This window comes from Choloepus didactylus, chromosome 16, assembly GCF_015220235.1.
Source record: "Choloepus didactylus isolate mChoDid1 chromosome 16, mChoDid1.pri, whole genome shotgun sequence".
NCBI classification, from domain to species: Eukaryota; Metazoa; Chordata; class Mammalia; order Pilosa; family Megalonychidae; genus Choloepus; species Choloepus didactylus.
The window spans coordinates 17,777,357-17,797,353 of record NC_051322.1 but is presented as its reverse complement, the minus strand read 5'-3'; the positions used below and the strand labels follow the sequence as shown (position 1 = coordinate 17,797,353).

At 41.4% G+C, this 19,997-nt stretch overlaps 1 protein-coding gene across 1 annotated transcript in view; it reads left to right on the top strand.

Moving 5' to 3' along the window:
- The first annotated feature begins 1,198 nt into the window (after positions 1-1,198).
- Positions 1,199-19,997, top strand: part of PHLPP1 (PH domain and leucine rich repeat protein phosphatase 1) — a 268,488-nt gene continuing 249,689 nt past the window's right edge. The window contains exon 1 of the mRNA XM_037806377.1: positions 1,199-2,988. Within this exon, the coding sequence (XP_037662305.1) occupies positions 1,335-2,988 (1,654 nt within the window). The 5' untranslated portion in view covers positions 1,199-1,334. The remainder of the gene's footprint in view (positions 2,989-19,997) is intronic.

Here is a 19,997-nt window from a genome sequence, read left to right as displayed (position 1 = left end):
GTCGACAACATACGGAACTTCGGAACCTCACTAGGGAGGGGAGCATCACAATATTGTTTTAACTGACTAGAAAATGCAGCTACTGCTACATTGCAAATAATTTTATTTCTCAGTTCTGAAAGAAAAAAACCCAGAGAAGATGTAACAGAGAAAACACGAAGCACCCTGTATCACATCTCACCGTACCTCCCCTCCAACCTCCCTTCTACTTTTCGCTGGTTTCTTGCCATTAAGCTACTTCAGATTTCAAGAAAACACTCACACACAGGAGTGGGAGAAGACGGGCTCAGGGTTGCGCTATTTCCACCAAGCACATTCAACAATTGTCCAAGTTAGGAAAATTGGGCCTCAAAAAAATGAGATCAAGGTGTGGCTGGCCCACGTCGATGGCCAGTTATCCTGTGATGTGTGGGTTTGTAATTGTATCTCATACAAAGGGTGGAAGTGAGAACCAAGGACCAAGCTTAAGAGTTCCTCAAAGCCCTCACTTGCAATTAGCAGGGAAAATAAAAGTCATCTGGAGAGCGGGGATGAGCCGATAAGGCACAAGTTAAAGAACCGCCACAAGGAACATTCCACCCGCACACAATTCAACACCAGAGGGCACAATACCCGCAGTCCACACTTAACGGCCGGCGGCCAGGAGCGGCGGGACCTAAGGTTCACTGGGGCTTGTAGTTCCCCATGCTACTCTTGAGCATGCCTGCAACGGCGATAGAACTACAACTCCCGAGATGGACGGCGCGCCTCTTCTCTCCCGCCCGCTCTCCGAAGGGGGTTGGCGGGCGAGGCCGGCTCCGGGACCTCCTGGGAAACTGCCCCCTCCCCGCGCACGCGTCACGTTTGTTTACCCTGAAGCCCCGCCTCCCTACTGTCCTCAGGCTCTCCCCACTCGTCCCAAGAATGCCGTAATACTGGCGGTGCATATTCATGAGGTCGCCGCGGAACGCCCGCCCCGTCTGTCTCGCGCCTTCCCTCTGCCGGCGCCTGATTAATATTCAATGAGCCGAGCCCCGCCGCTGGTTTGCCCGGGTGAGGCGGGGGAGGGGCGGGGCCGGGGCTTGGGAGACCGCGGCCCCGGCGGGGAGGGCGCGTGCGGGGGGAGGCGGTGGCAGCGAGGCGGGCAGGCGGGCGGGCGGGCGCGCGGGATGGAACACCGAGACACCGACGACGGAATGCTCCGAATTGCCACATAATTCCCTGGAACAGCCGCGCCGAACGCCATTGGCTTCTCCCTTGTCCCCGCGCCGCCGCCGCCGCCCACCTTCGCCTCACCTCCTCCTTCTCCGCCCGCTGCCTCCGGAGCTGGGGGGGAAACGCAAAACCCCACTGCAATGGAGCCCGCCGCCGCGGCTACGGCGCAGCGACTCCCCGAGACCGGCAGGGGGGACAGAGCTCCGGCTCCGGCGGCGGCCGCAGCAGCAGCGGCGGCGGCAGCGGCGGCGGCGGCGGCGGCGGCGGCAGCAGCAGCAGCCGCGGCGGCTCTGGCGGCGGCGGCCGGGGGCGGCCGGAGCCCGGAGCCGGTGCTGACCCCGGCGGTCCCGGGCGGCGGGAACGGCGGCGGCGGCGGGGCGCGGGCAGAGTCCCCCGCCGAGGCGCCGCCGGGGTCGCTGCAGGGCAGAGCGGGAGGCACCGGTCGCAGGAGGAGGTGCGGGGCGCCCCAGCCCCCCGCCCGCGGGGCTGCCCCTGTGCCCGGGGCCGGCAGCGGCGCCAACTCCCTGCTGCTGAGGAAAGGGCGGCTCAAGAGGAATCTGTCCGCGGCCGCCACCACCGCCTCGTCGTCCTCGTCGTCGTCCTCGGCCGCTGCAGCCGCGCACTCCCCTGGCGCCGCCGGCCTCGCCGCCTCCTGCTCGGCCTCGGCGTCGCTGTGCACCCGGAGCCTGGACAGGAAGACGCTGCTCCTGAAGCATCGGCAGATGATGCAGCTGCAGCCGTCGGACCGGGACTGGGTGAGGCAGCAGCTCCAGCGCGGTTGCGTGCACGTCTTCGACCGCCACTCGGCCTCCACCTACCTGCGCCCGGTGCTCTGCACGCTGGACACCACGGCCGGCGAGGTGGCCGCCCGCCTGCTCCAGCTGGGCCACAAGGGCGGTGGCGGCATGGTCAAGGTGCTGGGCAGGGGGGCCGGCCCTGCCGCCGCCCCTGGCCCCGACGCCGGGTCCCGGCCGGTGCGGACTGAGCCGCGGGACTGGGCGCCGCCGCCCGGGGGGAGCGGGCTGGGCGCCGTCGGGGGCCGGCCGCGCTCGCCGCCCGCGGACCTGCAGCTGCCCGGAGGTCAGGGCGGGTGGGTGGGCTGCGCTGCACGCGCTAGCCCCGTGCCCTCCGACTCCAGTCCCGGCCACCCGGTCGTGGGGGGCCCAGCCTCCCCTCCCAGCGCCCGGCAGCCACTGGACGGCGCGGCCGCGGGCCCGGCCTCGGACACCGAGAGCTTCAGCCTGAGCCCCAGCGCTGAGAGCGTGTCTGACCGGCTGGACCCCTACAGCAGCGGCGGCGGCAGCGGCAGCGGCAGCTCGTCGTCGTCGTCGTCGTCGTCGGAGCTCGAGACGGACCCATCCCCGGCCCCGACGGGGGCTTCGGACCAGCCCCGCTTCCCCTGCCGCTCCCCGGAGCGGCGCGGCGACCTCCGCGCCCTGCAGCCATCTCCGACGGCCTCCCCGCCTGCGTCGCGGCCGAAAGCCCCGAGGGGCGTCGACGGCCCGGGCGGGGCCGCCCCTGATGGGCCGCGGGAGGACAGGGCGGCCGCCGCCGCAGCCACTGGCAGCACCCAGTCGGCCCCCGGTGGGAGCGCGGCGACCGCGGAGAAGACGCCCCCACCGCCCACCCTGTACGTGCAGCTCCACGGAGAGACCACTCGGCGCCTGGAGGCGGACGAGAAGCCATTGCAGATCCAAAACGACTACCTCTTCCAACTGGGATTTGGGGAGCTGTGGAGGGTGCAGGAGGAAGGCATGGACTCGGAGATTGGCAGCCTCATCCGCTTCTATGCAGGTAAGGCGCTCACCTGCACTTTGACGTGTGGCGCGTAAACGCTTCCAAGTACTGAGAAATAATTCAAATTTGACGTCTGTTTGCCTAACGCAAGAGTAAATACAGGTCCTGGGGAGTCTTTGTTACTCGCAGGCCATCTACGCAATGCCAAGTTGAGCAGTTTTTTTTTAACCGGTGAGTTTTTAGTCAGTATTGAGGGCTTAGAGGTTGGAAAGTAATGTGAAAGAGGTGGCAGAATCGCCAGGAAATACAGAAAGCAGATACTCCCGAAATAGGCAGTAGCACTTTCAATAACGTGCTTCCCTCAGGCCTCTCCTCCTGGGCATATGGGGTTTGGGGCAGTTTGGGATTTCAGATAAACCGTCACGTGCACCTAATATTGACAGAGAAAATGTTTAACAAAAATGCCCAAGAGCACCTCCTCACGCTTTTGTTCACAGTTTACCAGTCTAGCTCTAAACATATACCATCAGCAGCTCCTACCTTGTCTCCTGAGGGACCTGTTCAGCTCCCTGCTATGCTTATTTGTCCAGAGTCACAAATAGGATCCTTTTTGGTGATACTTGTTCCAGCAGTTTTTTGCTTTATTTCAGTTTCCTCTATAAGTTTGAATCTTGCATCAAAATGATCTTACCTGTTTCCTTCCTTAATTTATTCCAAGCTGTATAGTCAGAAGTGGACATTGCAATATGACTTGTAACACGAATCACGATAAGAAATTAAGTGGTTCACTCTCTCTTCGGATGTGACCTAAAATCTTCCCCATTCTTTTTGCAGTCCCAGATCAAGAATTTGACTAGGGGTGAGGAATGAAATGTTTCTCTTTTTGCTGAAGACTTGGACGATGCTACATTAGGGGAGTTCTAGATTCTGATTGTTGTATTTGAGCTTTATAAATTGTTTGTATCCTTTCACTCCTCTGGATTGAAGAATTATGTTCTTAGTGATAAGGATTTTTATTTAAGATAAAGTCATCATAGCAAAATTAAAATAGGAGAGAGTTAAATTCCCTACTTTACTATTCTGGGGTGTAGGTGATGGTGGGAAAATAATCATACTTGCAACTATTAATCTGTAGCCATTCTTTCAAATTTAATGTTTAATGGCCCACCTTGTGTCCTTGTGGCAGTTTAGTCAGTTTTAATGAAGAAATCTTTACTCTCTCACATGCAAGACCAGTAGCATTCCTGGTGGGATGTTCATCTAAGTTTAATTGAAGTGTTTCTGAAATTCTTCAGTGGATCTCTGATAGATTTTTGCCTTATAAAGAAAATCAAGTCATGATACAAGAGCATTTGTAATATCTGAAGATAATGTCTCAACTCTCAACTGGATGGCATACCTTTTTAAAGTTCATGGCCAGAAAAAATACACTATTTTTTATTTAGGAGCAGGAACTTTAGCCCATTCTCATGTAATTTGTAAAATATTGTTACTTTACAGAAGCATTAAATTGTAATCACACTTGGAATGAGAAGGGTTATATTGTTAACATGAGAATGTCAAATGTCCTTATAACCAAGCTGATTACATTGAAGGTAATCTATATAAAGCAAGAGATATATTAACAGCATTTGAACATTTTTTATGTAGAAAGAGTTCTGAAAGTTTGGTATCCTTGTTTTGCTCATGATTGGATCTGTTGAGCCTGATAAATGTCCATGGGAAAGGTTTTGGGTGTCAGTTATGAAGTTGGTATCTTTGCTTCCCTTCGATAGTGCTCTTGCTTGTTCAATTCTAAATTTCTGGTGTGGTCATTTTAATCTTTGTTTTGCTTTTTAAGAGTAATAGTTACCTCATTCTGAACTTATTTGCTTTACTTCTGTACGCACTGCATAAATACATATATACCTCACTGTATACGCTCATAAAAATAATAAAATGTGAATATCACACATAGTATCCAACCTGTTCTTGAATATGTAGCCATGTACAAGTGTCACAGAAGGAGGACACCTAATTATTATATAGATGTCTAACTGCTTATTTTGTTTTAAATACAAAGTTGAGTTCATTTAAATCATAAATTTATAAACTTAATGTACCAAAGATTTCTGAATTAATATTCATTTCAATAGAACAAAATTTAGCATATGGTGAGTCCACTTAAACTTTTGCAAGGAAGTTTAATTATTGATGAAAAAAAGAGCCTTATTATACCTAACATGGTCACACCTATTCTGGGAACATTGTCGGGACTTTACATATATTGGAAGTTTGTACCAGGTGGGAAAAGATTCCTAGAAACTACCCCTGTTCTACTACAGGATGTAGACACCCCTACAGGAGAGTGTTACATTTTGGTAGTAATTATTTCCTTAGGAAGAGGATAATTAATGTTTGTTTTAGATGACGCCTTTTAAGAGGGTATTGGAAAATTCTGAACTCCATTTGTGTTCATAATTTCATATATAACTTATTTTTAAATTTGCTGCTGTTTATCTTTTTGTTTATATGTAGTTAGTGTTAAGGATAGATTAGGAAGTTGCCTTTGAAGCTTTTGGAATATTTCCCTATATTTAAATTGAACTTGTCATCTGCTGTCTGTTTAGTTTACCTAGTTGGCTACTTTTTTCCTAGTAGCTATTTTTTTGTCCAGTAGAGAACTTTCACAGTCTTGAGGGTCATCTTTCAATTTAATTTTAGTAATTATAATCTGACTTAAGTTATTTTTTAAACACTTAGAAAGCCATTTGTGGTTGCTTTGACTATTTAAATATTTATTTGGGTAAAGTAAGATGAAAGTCTTCAATGAACTGGAAGGCATTGGATAAAGGTACTATCTAATAACAGAGTTTAATGAAAACTTAGTTTGAAAACTGTTAATTGTGCCAATCAAGCAAACGTTCTCTTACCTGATCTATATGAAAAAATTTAAATGGCTTTATCTGATGTTACTTAAGTGTAAGTTCATTAACATTTAATTTCCTTTTTAAATGAGAAGTCCTAAATTTTACCTGAAAGAGAATCATTTTAGTTTAAGAAAATTCAGGAATTTAGATTGCCTGACAAACATTGTCCAGCTTGTATTTTGACTCCCTGGGGAGTCTGAGTCATTGATGAAGGGCAGCATTACACTATAGGTTTTACATTTTTTGTCCTTCTACTGATTTTTAGATTTAGTAGCCTAACTATTTGAATTCAAGTTTTAATAATGAGAAAGGGTGTTGGCAGAATGGAGAACACATCCTCTGTGGCTAGTGAATCTTGGACAAGATATTTTTATGTGACTCTTTGGGATTGCTCTGAGAACATATCTCTGTCTGTCTCATATTTCTTCCCTTTTTCTCTTCTGGGAATGATCAAAGAAGGAAGCTTGGAAACCAGGAAGGGGTGGTTCAGCATTAAGCTGTGACACCAATGGGCAGTTCTTATTACTATAATTACAGCAGTATCGAGTAACGTGTGAACATGTGACACTGGGCTGTGCTTCAACAGTTCTTTTAATTTTAAGAACAAAGGGTTTAAATTTATTTTTGTTGTTTTTAAAGTATTTTATATATTTTATATTTATATGTTTGTTGTTTTTGATGTAAAATGAGTAATGTCTTTTCCTTCATAACTATGGTTTGATAACATCCATAATGCTTTGGGTTTTATTGTCTTCAAAATTTTTAGAGGGCTTTCATGTAAATTTCCTCATTTGTCCTTTCATTATTAGGGAGGAGTTGGTGTCAGTCCTCTTTTCAGAGGGAGAAACTGATGTACACAGAGGTTTGACTCTTGGTGTGGTTTTTCAATCCTTGGCAGAGCTGAGAAGAAAAAGCTTGGATATTCTATTTTGCAATTCATATCATTTGCCATGAATCCATGCTGAATTTCATTTGCACTTGAATTTTTCACTTGGTTAAAAGCATTCAGAAAATATGCTATTTTTTTGTTGCTGTTGGTAATGAGGTGATATTATCATCTAGTCCGAAGTGCTATTCCTTGTGAAGTGTGGATGGTTCTATTTTTATCATACTGTCTTTAAGAATGTGAAGAATCAAGACTGGCACATAAGTAGACCTTACAGAAAGTGTTTTAAAGTGTCCTAAATATTCTGGGTACAACTAGTCATACTTGATTTTAAGTTAATATGAAATAGAGTTAACAAAATAGTTCTTTATTTTCTTATGCAAGTGTGCTTCATTTGTTAAACTGTAAGTCTTGATTGGGAAGTAGAGAATTAATACTTCATCTTTAAAGTGGGTAACTTTTGAGTGTGGTGGTGTGACAATTCAGTTTCTTTAAAAAATGGCCTTATTTGTCTGGTAAGGTACTGAAAATGCTCATCATGAAAGATCTTATTTGCCTAAACTTTTTAAGTTTTAAAATACTTACTTGTACCATAGTTGTAAACAGTGCTTTATTGCTGTTACTATGCTGTTGGATAATGTTTATAATTCATATGTTATATAGTGCTAGAGAATAAGTTACTCTCCATGAATTTCATAGTTATGAAATTCATAGAAATAAAATGGTGTATCTCTTGCACCTGTACTTATTGAAATGATTTTAAGGAGAGGACATTGGTGTAAATGAATTTGTAAAGTTTCAGTTTGAAAATCTTTTTGTTGCTATGAGATTGTTAAACTAGCCACTTTAAATGGTTGGTTATCCAAAGATGATTATCATTATTTTAAGGCATAGGATATTTTTGTTGTTTCTAATTCTCTTTCTACTTAGAATCCTGAATGTAGCCTTTGCTTTATTGATGACATAATATTCGTTGACACTGTATATGATCCATGCTTAGTGTAATACTTAACATTTTTGTTTAAACATTTGTTGAAATGAATTTGTGGAATTTTGCTAAGCCGCCTGTGGTGATTCTTGATTCTTCAGCCTTCTAGCCTGTTTAGGTCCCCAGGGAAGTGTTAAACACATGCACTCACAGAGGCATTTCTCCCATGCCTGGAGATTTTAGATGTGCCTCACACTATTAATATATTCTATTTCATGTGAGTGAGTTCTATGAGGATTTTGAGAGCAGTTTTCTCAAAGTTGTCTTAGAATTAACAGGTGGCCTCTCCATTCCCACCCCGCCTTTTCAAAGGCATATTTTATCGCAACTTTGAGATGAATTTAATGAGACATCTGTCCAATGAGGCATCTTAGGTTCAATGATTTTGTTATGCGCCAGGGTTGAACACAGTTCAGTCTATCTGGTCAGGAGAAGGGTTTAATTGTTGTACTGTGAAAGTTGAGAGATCCTGAAGCCACTCAATAGAAAAGTGATTCGTTTAAAGACGCCTGGCATTTTGAAAAAGGAAAAGAGTTGTTATCAAAATGTCTAAAACAGTCTGGGAAAATGAAGCCTCCTCCCTAACCCCAATCCCACCTTCTAAAACCCACTCCACCCCTTTAATCACATTCATCTGGTGTAACCCTTGTAATGAGGGGTTTTGATACTGGCCTAATATCACAGTGCTTCTAGGGTAAACCCCTTTCTATACTCACCTTTGATTTTCTAAAGATACTATAATTAATACAAAACCAAAAAGTTGACGATGTGGGTTCTTTAGACTTAATAGGTGTTTATAACTTAAGGCTGAATGAAACTACAAATCTAGGCATCAGAAAATTTTGATAAATTGAAGCTCAAGTATCTGGAAAGAACAGACTTAATGATACTTTGATTAAAGAACATAAGGATATTTAGTTAACTGTGGCTAGCAGCTTTTTCAAGTTGTATGATATTGTGCTTTAGAATCAAGCATAATATCTGTTACTGATTAATGAGGTGTTATTACACTTTGTAGAGTTGTGGTAGCTTTGTTGTATTGCCATATATTGTTTGGTATACCTTTCAGCATGTTAAATGAAACAGAGTGTAACCATTCCACTATGTCACATTCATGCTGAAGTACTTATTTTCTCTGTTTTATTTTTATATTTGAGCTTGTTTCAGTATATTGTACAACATACCTAATGACAGAATAAAATGCCTTGTTTACGTTTAAATCTGGTGGCCTCTTGAGTTTAGAACCCAGAAGTTAATTCGAAATTGAGCAAAATACTTCATATTTGTAGGTAGTATATGTTTTGTGAGTTTGTAAATTTCAATACTTTAGCAAACAAATAATTCCAGAATTTTTGGCATATGCTTTCCCAAATAAAGCTTGCTGAAAGTAAATTAGTCTTATTTCATAGTTATGTGCAAGCATTCAGTTGAAGACTGACTAGAATTTGAAATAACTTTGTGTTGGATCCCCTTCAATGATGAGTGAAAAATCTAATTATATTTGAAGTTTGAGATAATTTAAATTGGGTGATTTTGTTATTTTTCCCATTCATTTCAATCAGAGTTTTGTTTTTGTGGCTATCTGTTACTACTGACTCACATATCTGATGAAGAGCAGTTGAAGAATGGAGCTTTTCATATACCTGCCACAGTTAATAGTTAGAACGTTTGGGCCTTCTTTTCCAGTGCCAGACATGATTTTAAATACAGCAAGAAGAAGTCTGATCTGTACTTCTACTCAATGCATATTTAATAATTAATTTGGATTTTATAGTTAGTTCATACCTAACACATGATACAATAAGTGAAATTTTGTATTCAGAACAAGTCTTTTTTACCTTTACTGTATAATGAGTTATGTGTTCCTAAGGAATTCTTTCCGTGTTTCCATTTGTATATTTTGAGAGCTTGTTTGGCTGGTGCCTTACTGGGTGCCACATCTTATGGTTCTTTAGTTTGGCTGATAGGGTCAGGGGGCCAAGGGAAAGTACCCTTTTTCTTTAAAAAAAAAAAGAACTTTTGGAAAGAATGTGTGCCCCTTTATCTCACATTGTGATAGAGGGAAAATGTACTGTAGTTTAAAGAAACTAGTCTGATAATTGGGAAAATTGGGGGCATTTATTTCAACCTACCCTGGGCTTTGATTTCCTCACCAGTGAAATGACAGGGTTGAGCTTGAATTAAGTCTAAGGTCTCTTAAAACTCTTAACATTCAGCGACTGACTCTGATAGAGAGCCTGTTTCTCAAATTAGAAGTGCTGGAAGTTGTAGTGGTTTTTAAATTCTGAAAGTCTTGTCCGTGGGTTTAAAACTATCACACACACACACACACACACACACACACACACACACACACACACACCCCACCTTTTCTCATAGGGAAAGGAATGGGCTGGGACCTGATGGATCCATAAGACAGCCTGAGGTTTCCAACAGAAGGGGACCACCTTTTTGGAGTGGAATAGGAGTAATGACAGAGTTGATAATGTTGGCTTCCCTCTCCCTGCCACTTCTACTCCCAAAAGAATTCAGAATGCTACAGATGAATGTAAAGAAACATGTTCTTTTAAAAGTAAAAGTAATGTTCTTAAGTTACCTTTTAAAACAAGATACTTCTATAATCAAAAGTTTACAAAGTTTTCTGCAATGATAACTGTGTTAGAGGGATCCAAATATGCAAGACTTGTTGGTAAATTGGTTTAATCAGCTATGAGCTTTGTTCCCGTCTACCCATGTCTAGAATCAGTAGGAGAAAAAGCACTTAAGGCCAATTAGATTTGTATATTGTTATTTTTATTCGAATATGGAATTTAGGATCCTGTAAAGAGAATTTAATCCAACATCTATATTTTTATAGACGAAGGTGCAAGCCCATAGAGGTTAAATGTCTGGTCCATGTCATGGAGTCAAGCCAGTCTCAGAATTAGCAATAGACCCAGTATCTTTTGTTTTGTTTAATTAATTAATTAATTTCGGAACAATTTTATTCTTATACTATACAATCCATCCAACATGTACTATCAGTGGCTCTCAGTATAATCACAGAGTTAGAACCCAGGGTCTTGATTGTCTGTCTAGTGTTCTTTTCCCCACAATGTGAATTTGTATACTTGTTATCTTTGGATGTGTCTTATATTTCAAAATGAAAGTTCAAAAAATTTGAGTGTGCTTTGCACATTTGGTGGTTTCTCAATTACCTCAAGGTTTTTCTAGTTTCTTTTTATTCTACTCATTGCCTTTGAGAGGTTGCGTATCACTGACAGATTGTAAGTGGGGAGCTTCTAATGGACCAGCTGGATATTTTAATTGCACTGAGGAAAATTAGATTTTATCAATGATGTTTCTCTTTGGGGGATTGATGATAAAACTTTTGACATAGATGGTTGACTGAGACGAGGTACAATGGTAGAAAATCAGTGGCCTTTTGACCAATATCTTGAAGCTGAAATTGTTAGAAGAATGGAAATGTTGGAAAAAGAACCATTCAATTTTTAAAAAAATATGTGGGAGAAAAATTTAAGAATAGATTTTGAAAAAAAAATTTACCTTCAGACATAATGTTCATTAAAAAAATTTAGTATTCATTATGTTCTTGACTCGATTTTCTTTTTTTAAAAAGATATCATCTAACAGTTAATTGTATGTAGCTTATTATCCAGGTGCATACATACAGCTCTACCTTTGTGTGTTGCAAAAGAACTGAAACAATTCAGTTTAATACCTTTGGACTTTTGTGTGCTAATTTGGTTGTGTGCCACTGCTTTGAAACCTTTTCAATCAAAAGAAAAGAAAAAAGAAATATCCTGCTCCTGTTTACAAAAAGACAGTTTGTGAACTCGGGAAACAAGTTAATATTTTTAGGGGTGTGAGAGAGATTTCCTTGTATATTAGGTTCCATTTAAATTTAATCATTTACCTTAGTAAAACTTTTTGTTTCCCTTTTATTGAAGTTAACCTACTGAGTCAATTAATTCCCATTATTGTTCATTTTTATATGAGGAAGAGAGCTTTTTAAAGAGCAGAAGTACAAAGGGGTAAAAATATACTGCATCTGGGATATAGAATGTTTAATCCAGACGCTGAAACATAGAGGAGAAATTTCTATGGGTTGTCTCTTAGAGAAGTGGTATGACTGGGGTGCAGTTGATGTTCAGTTTTATGTAAAAAGGAGCTCTCCTGCATGGGAAGAAGTAAATACCGTTACATTTGGCAGACCCATTCTCTTCCTTACATACCCACACACACCTAAACCGACAACCCCACACTTACAGGATACAGCAGTGCACATACACATCTTCATTGAGTGCTGATGTAGGATGTAATGGGTGGTGAGTAGTTGTATTTATGGATGGGAGGGAGTGGGTGGTGTAAATAGTCTTGGGGGAAGAAAACGCCATTAAAAATTGCAGTTCTTAGATTGTTAGGTTAAAATACTGTTTTTGCATATTTAATTAGTAACATTTGTATTATGAATGGCCTGTCATGTTCTTTGCCCACTTTTCCTACTGACTTATAGTGGATTTTATTTTTTTGTCATATTTAGGGAAATTAGCTTTGTTTTATGTCACTAAGATTTTTTATCCATTCCATGTTTACTTTTGACTATGGTCTACTTCACTAAGTATAAGTTTGCAATTTTTATTTCACTCTTCTCCTTTGGTATTCAGGGTTCTTAGGCTTAGGAAAGCCTCCCCTATCCCATGGTTAAGAAAAAAATTCTCCCATATTTTCTTGTGGTATTTTTATCATTTTATTTTCTATGCTTAAAATTTTAATCTATCTGTTGTCTAAATAACATAGGAAGCAGGAATGATAACAAATTGTCCCTATAATATGTTTTCTTTCTTCACATTTAAGATGCTACTTTCCTCCAGAATTTATGCTTTGTAGGCAGGAGATTAAAATCTATGATAGAGAGTAGTATAAGTTTAGTAGTTATTTTGAATTCATTGAGAACAAATAGGAAGTAAGGGAAGGACCTTTAGCTGATTTACCGCTACATTTCTTTTTCACTTGCCAATTTCTGGGGACTACTCTGAAGGTCGCTGTGAAGCACTTGTGATTTACCTTTTGAATTTAGGGAAAGACAGACTAGCATGCTCTTTAAAGTCAGGATTAACTGCCAGTGGTGCCTTGAGATTTTCTTTAGTTGACTAGGGAATGGGGGTTCCATGTATAGTTAGGAACTGAGATAACAAGAATATAATTTGAAATGACTCTGAGATAGTAGGAAAATGGCGATACTGGAAGCAGTGTTCTAATAGTGCCCATGGTGCTTTAATGTTATTAAATAAATAAATACCCAGAAAAGATGAAGAGGGCATGGGAGGAGGGGAAAAGCAACCGACGTCAAAGAAAAGTTGGCTTAGAGCATCTACCACCTTTGGTAAGCAAGCTTTCATGGTCTAGTGACCAATTCTTAATAAAAAAAAAAAAGTGACTGTAAGGCAGAAATTGTATTACTGTTGCATTTTGTGGTCTTATTAGATTCTATTGGTGGAGAATTGGGTTTCTCTTCTGCAGGCTTTTAGTTGTGTTGCTGAAGTTGCATAGAAATCATCTTTTTTAGAGTGGACTTTCAACTAGAGTACATTAACACTTAAGGGGAAAATCTCTAGACTTGTTACTCTAAAATAGTAAATTAAACAAAGATGCATTTGCCAAACTTAACTATTTGCAAGTAACATTTCTTTCTTCTATGGCAACAGCTGGATGGCATCTTTTAAAAAAATCTTTAGAAACAATTGCAAAAGAATTAAACTGCCTCAGCATGAATGTATCCTGCTGTATAATGTTCAAGAAATTGAGTAGTACTTCTTATTTAGCAAACATTCATATAGCTCTTACTATGTGCTAGGTACTGTTCTGAGTGGTTTATAATATTAATTGATTTTATCCTCATAACGACCGTATGAAATAGGTAATGTTATTATCCCAGTATTACAGACAGAAACTGAGTTACAGAGCAGTTTAGGAAGTTGTCCGGATTTATGCAGCAAGCAAGGCAGAGGCAGAATTTGAGTCCCAGCATCTGCTGCCAGAGTTGAACTAGTAAGTGTCCACCTTGATTTTCTGAGTGTGGGAAATTTATTCCTAATAAGCTTCTATTGCCAGTTTGGGCATGTAAGCATTTAGGAAGCATGGCTTGTGTAGTAGTTAAGACCTGGGCTTGAGTTCTGGCTGTCACTTACCCCAGAGCTCTACTTCCTTCTTTCCTTCGCTTAGAAAAAGGTAATATCTGTGCTACTCCAGATGGCCGAAAGTGCCTAGAACAGCAGTACTAGTTGTTACAAACCAAGCCCTTGTCACTTTGGATGCTGTTCTTTCTTAGGGTGGAAAGAATACTGATTGAGGAACTGGAGACCTAGATTTGAGTGTAGCTTCTTCTTTATTTTATGTGAGACCTAGGATAAATTCCTTAACCTCATTTACTCATTTATTAGAGTGAGAGACAGGCGGGGGTGGGGGAGAGAAGGTGATAAAAACAATCTGTCGCAAAGAATTTGGTGAGGTTCAGATTTGATGATATATGTGGCAGTGCTTTGTAAACTGTGAGATGCTGTAAAAATGTAATGTGGTATTATTTTTAGCTAAGGTAAATTCACACACGTTAATTAGAGTTCATTAGGGCTCATTAAGGAAGATGGGTTATGCTGCTGTTGGACACTGATGCTCAGTGATACTGACAGACTGTACGCTTTTATTCATTCATTCAGTAATTACTGTATGTACTATAGGCTTGTGGTTCAAAGATGAGTAATATGCATTTTCCAGGACCTCTTGAATACATACAAATTTGAGGGCACACTCCCCCCTACGTGGGACCCAACTCCCAGGGGTGTAAATCTCCTTGGCAACGCAGAGTATGACTCCCGGGGATGAATGCGGACCCGGCATCGTGGGACTGAGAGTATATTCTTGACCAAAAGGGGGATGCAAAATGAGACGAAATAGTTTCAGTGGCTGAGAGATTCCAAATGGAGTCGAGAGGTCACTCTGGTGGACATTCTTATGCACTATATAGATAACACCTCTTAGGCTTTAATGTATTGGAATAGCTAGAAGTAAATACCTGAAACTACCAAACTCCAACCCAGCAGTCTGGACTCCTGAAGACAATTATATAATAATGTAGATTACAAGGAGTGACAGTGTGATTGTGAAGACCTTGTGGATCACACCCCCTTTATCTAGTGTATGGATGAGTGGAGGAACGGGGATAAAAACTAAAGGACAAATGGGGTGAGATGGGGGGATGATTTGGGTGTTTTTTTTCACTTTTATTTTTTATTCTTGTTCTGGTTCTTTCTGATGTAAGGAAAATGTTCAGGGATAGATTGTGGTGATGAACGCGTAACTATGTTATCATACTGTGGACAGTGGATTGTATACCATGGATGATTGTATGGTGTGTGAATGTATTTCAATAAAACTGAATTTAATAAAAAAAAAAAAAATTTGAGGGCACATTTGTGAAACAGACAAGCCAGCTAACATTTATACTACCAGGTGAAATGTTTCCTAATAGAGGCACACCATTGACAGGTTGCTCCAGAAACAGAAAAGGAGAGAGGCTCTGAACTCCACCAGGTGAATCTCCAGAAGTCTTGAGCCCTGGAGCCAAATTTTAAGAGACCTAAAGGAGTAGACTGTTGCCATAAATTCTGGAATCCTGCGTTGTTTCAGGAGCAACTGTAAATTCTTAGTTCAAGGTCTATTCAGATTAATCCTTCAAATGTACTAGTTACCTCTCTAGGCTTCTAGACTTTTGTATCCACTTGGATAATTTTGGGCTCCATTTGGTATCATAGTTTGTGAGGATCTAAGTTCTGGATTAAGCAAATATGAAGTTTGCTTTTTTTGAAAGGAAAATGCAAATGTGTGGCTGCCGGAGGCTGTACTGAAGCCCGGCAGTGGGCCTAAAGTACATTTGAAAGATATTCTCTTATTCCTTTTTTTAAGGTCTGTGAGGTTTTGTTTTCCTGTGGATATGTGTGATTTATGGGAGATGTGTGCTTATCTTCTGAAGGCCAGGTACCTTTAGTTTATTGTCGTATGTAGACCACTTTATTATAAAATTTGGAAGATCGTGACCTGACTGTATACATTTTTTAGCTTGTCCATCAGTAGATAGACAAATCTGGATCTTCATGGATGAATTTTTTAAAACCTCTTGTGTGGACTAGGAGGAAACACACCTCTTAAGTGTTCATAGCAAAAACAACTTATTAGTTCTTTTATGTATGGCTGTAAAATCTGTACTACACACATGACAAATAAGTCTTTGCTTAATGGCTTGTAAATTACTATTTTTGTCTTAGGTGGGTAGCATATGACCCTGTGGAATATTGTCTCATGTAGTAATGTGGATGGCAACCCTGGAAAAAGATTTTTTTTTTTTCTTTTTATGTTAGTTTTAAAATATAACAAACACCATGGTAAACAAAAAAGTTGTTGATGTTTTGTCAGACTAAAATAATCATGCTTCTAATTAAAATGAAAATGCTTTTAATTCAAACCAAACATTCAGGTTAATTACCTGCCAATGTGTGTTTTCCACTATCATTAGCACCTTTTCCCCTCTATAGCACATTTTGACAGAGACCTCAGTTAACTCATTAGAGCAGTAACAGCACCCATCAAGCTGATTTTCACGGGGAATTTTGAACAAATGTTAACAGCTTTTTAATGTAAGGAGAATAATTATTGGCCCTTGTTATTATAAAATGAAGCTTAATGATTGTTTGCTCTGTAACCAAGTCATGAGGGGGACTTAGTGGTTTTAACCAAAATTTTAGTGAATGGTATTGTCTCACTGGTGAATAAATGCATGAAATTAATGACAGACAAAAGTTCTGTAAACAGATATCTTAGGACTGCTTAAGAGGATAATGCTATTCTGACGATAGCTCACTTGAGTTCATTTCTCAGAGTAGGGACTGTCTTGTAGACAGTACAGTCTAATTGCTTGTTTTACGTGTTGTATCAGCTTGTAGTGGCTAATAGAGAATTAGAATCAGTTGTTGCTTCCTACTTCTTTAGATGTGCATAAGACTTCACCCCAAATAAAACAAAATAAAATGGGTGACAGCTCTCTTGGTTCTGAGAAACTGACAGAGTAACCCAAGTGGCATCAAATCCAGATCATTTTGATGTATAAAGGGAAGCAGTAGTGTTCAGTGATCTTTAAGGTATTATAAGCAGGACTAGACCAACTCACTTGCACAGTATCTTCTAGAAACATTTGTGACATTGGAATAGAACAAAGCAGAGTATCGGCCTCTCCTAGAACAACAATCAGTTTCATCCCTCTGCTGCATAACGTTGACTCCCCTTTTCAGCATGAAGTAGCTCCTAGATTATCCCTCAAGATAGAGAGAATTGTCAAATGAGAGGGAGGAGTTGTAACTGAGAAGTTAGGATATAGGGGATGATTATGATACTGAATCATTATATAGATATTCCTTTTTACTTTCTGGTATATTAGAGTAGACAGAGGGAAATACCTGAAATCTCTGAGCTGTAATCCAGCTGCTTTGATCTCTGATAATGATTATATAGCCTTTATCTTGTGCTCTTGTGATTGTAAAAATCTTGTGACTGACCTTCACTTGTACTCATTTTTCCAGTTTTTCTGCTTTAGAGTCTTATGATCACTAAAGACAGCCCCTAATGTTTATTAATGAAGGGCCTTGGGTCAGCCCAGAACTAACCCACCCAATTCCAAAGTTATCTTGATAACTGAAGCTGGATCTAACCAAAATGCACCTGCCTGACAGGTGCAGTAGCTTAGATTTTAACCTATAAGTCATTTATACCTCATTATGATACTAAAAACACACCCGTCATCGTATTAAGGTCGCCATTTTCTTACATATGTTCTGTGACTAAGCATATAATCAATCTGCACATGCTCAATAACTAGATCACCTCGAATTACATCTTCTGGAGCCATTGTGGTCATAATTCTAAAACATGCCCATCTTTTGTTGTTATAAAACTGTCAGAATTACTGTAGTTTGAGGAGACAGATCTTTGGGCCGATAGGTCATGAGTTGTCCTGCTTCGTGCCTAGCAATAAATTCTTTGTCTCTTTGAAACCCTGATGTCTCAGGAATTGTCATTTGAGTGTATCGGGCAAAGAATCCACTGCTTTTGATCAGTATCAGTCCAAAGTTAGTTACTAAGTCAGAGCCTGGGAATGCAATAATTGAAGCAATACCTGCTAAAGTACAGCATTGTCAGATTTCCTGGGTGTGTGCAATGGATGATAAACCTCATGGATATCCCAGGGAGGGCTAACATCAGAAGGGACTTTGGAGGGCATCTAGTTCTGTTTCTTGTCTAGCACAGAAATCTGTGCTTATACATTCTTTATTGATGGTCATCTGGTCTCTGCTTGTTGACTGCACTTTATTCCAGGACAGCATTATATCAGGCTTTGCTCCTTGAAGTGTGGTCTGTGGACCAGCATCATCAGCTTGTTAGAAATGCACAATTTCAGGCCCCGCCTCAGACATATTGAATAATCTGCCTTTTAGCAAGATCCTCAGGTGATTGGTGTGCACAGAACAGTTTGAGAAGCACTGGTGTTGGGTGAGTCGGGAGTGGAAGAGATTAGGAGTTGGAGTTGGGAGACCGCTAAGAGCTTGTGTGGTTCCAGGAAGCTACGGAGGGCCTGGACAAGAGCAGTGAGGGGGAGAAAAGGAGACATGTAAAAGTTATCCCAGGATTCAGTAGCTAATTGGCTATTTTGGAAATAGAATCTCAAAAATGTCAAGTTTTCACTTGGGTAATGGCATAATTGTGGATCACATCATAAAAGTGGGAAGCAAGAGATTGAATGGGGGATAACACTAATTAACTCAGTAAACCTTGAGGACTAGGCAGTATAGTTAGGAGTTGGTGAATAAAGGTGTGTCTTTGCTTTTGGCCTTTACAGATTTAATATTGGAGGGATGATTTAGCTGAGGCATGAATTTGAAATGGTAATTAATACATGTTAAGCTGACTATTGCCATCCATGTAGCTGATAAACGGACATGGCTAACCACTCAGCTTCCAAATCTCAGTGGGATTTGTTGCTTTTTATGGTTACCATATGTGCGGGAACTCTCAGAAACGTCATAGAAACGTTATTTATTTACTTGGTTTTCCTGTAGAGAGTCATTTTTTTCCACACTCGAAATAAATACTGGTGCTGGTTATGGCTATGGACAGAAGTGAAGAGGTCTGAAAGTGTTTATTAAATTTATTAAGCTATCAGGATGTATACCTTTTGATTGTTGAAGTTTTCCTATCTAATGGTGGCGGGGATTACGTAAACAAATTTCAGTACAACTTGAAAGACCTTAATGGAAGCATTTACAGAGTGCCAAGGGAACCCAGAAGCCTAACAAACCAACTTTTCTTGGAAGTGGAATGCTCCAGAAAGGCTTCCCAGCAAGGATTCCCTGTGTGAGAATGGGGGACTGGTAATGCATACAAGGAGACTGCCAGGTCCTAAAACATGAATGAAAGGGCGTGACGTGTGTGGGGGATGTTGGAGAATGGTGAGTAGCTCAGGCTGATGGAGTGTTAGGTGATGAGACTGGAAAGGAGGTTGGGGCCAGATTATGAAAGCTTTATATGTTGAGGACTTCATTTGATAAGCAGTGGGGAGCTCCTGAGCACTTAAAAATGGGGAGAGACATGAATAGATTTGTATTGTAGGGTGCTAACTGGCTGCTGTCTGGAGAATGGATTGGGGAAGGAGGTGCTAGAGACATGGAGACAGACTTGGGGATTGCTTTAGTAGAGCCTTGAACAAACATTTCTTGACTCCCTGTGTGCTAAAGCACTCTTGTTAGGTGCTGGGGAGCCAAACAAAGAATGGTGTGCTGCCCTTGCCTCAAGGAGCTCAGCCTGGTGGGGGAGAGAGAAATAATCACAGTAACAGATTGCGCTACATTTGAGGTTTGTACAGTGCAGTTTTATACAGTTCTGCTGTGGGTGTGGGTGGGTGGGAGAGGATTTTGAAGATTAGCAAGAGTGCACCAAGAGAAGTGGATGGGATAGTGTGTTCTTGGCAAGGGGACTAAGGGGCCACCTAGGAGCTAGATGAGAAGATCTAGGCTAGGTCAGTGCAGATGAAGAGCCTCAGACATGTAATTGTTTAGGGTGAAGAACTGTTGGATCTTATTAAATGACAGTATGTGGGAGGAGAAGTAGTAGTTCAGGATATACATTCATTCATTGAACAAATCTGAATATGTGCTCCTTGGCGGGCACTAGGGATACAGTG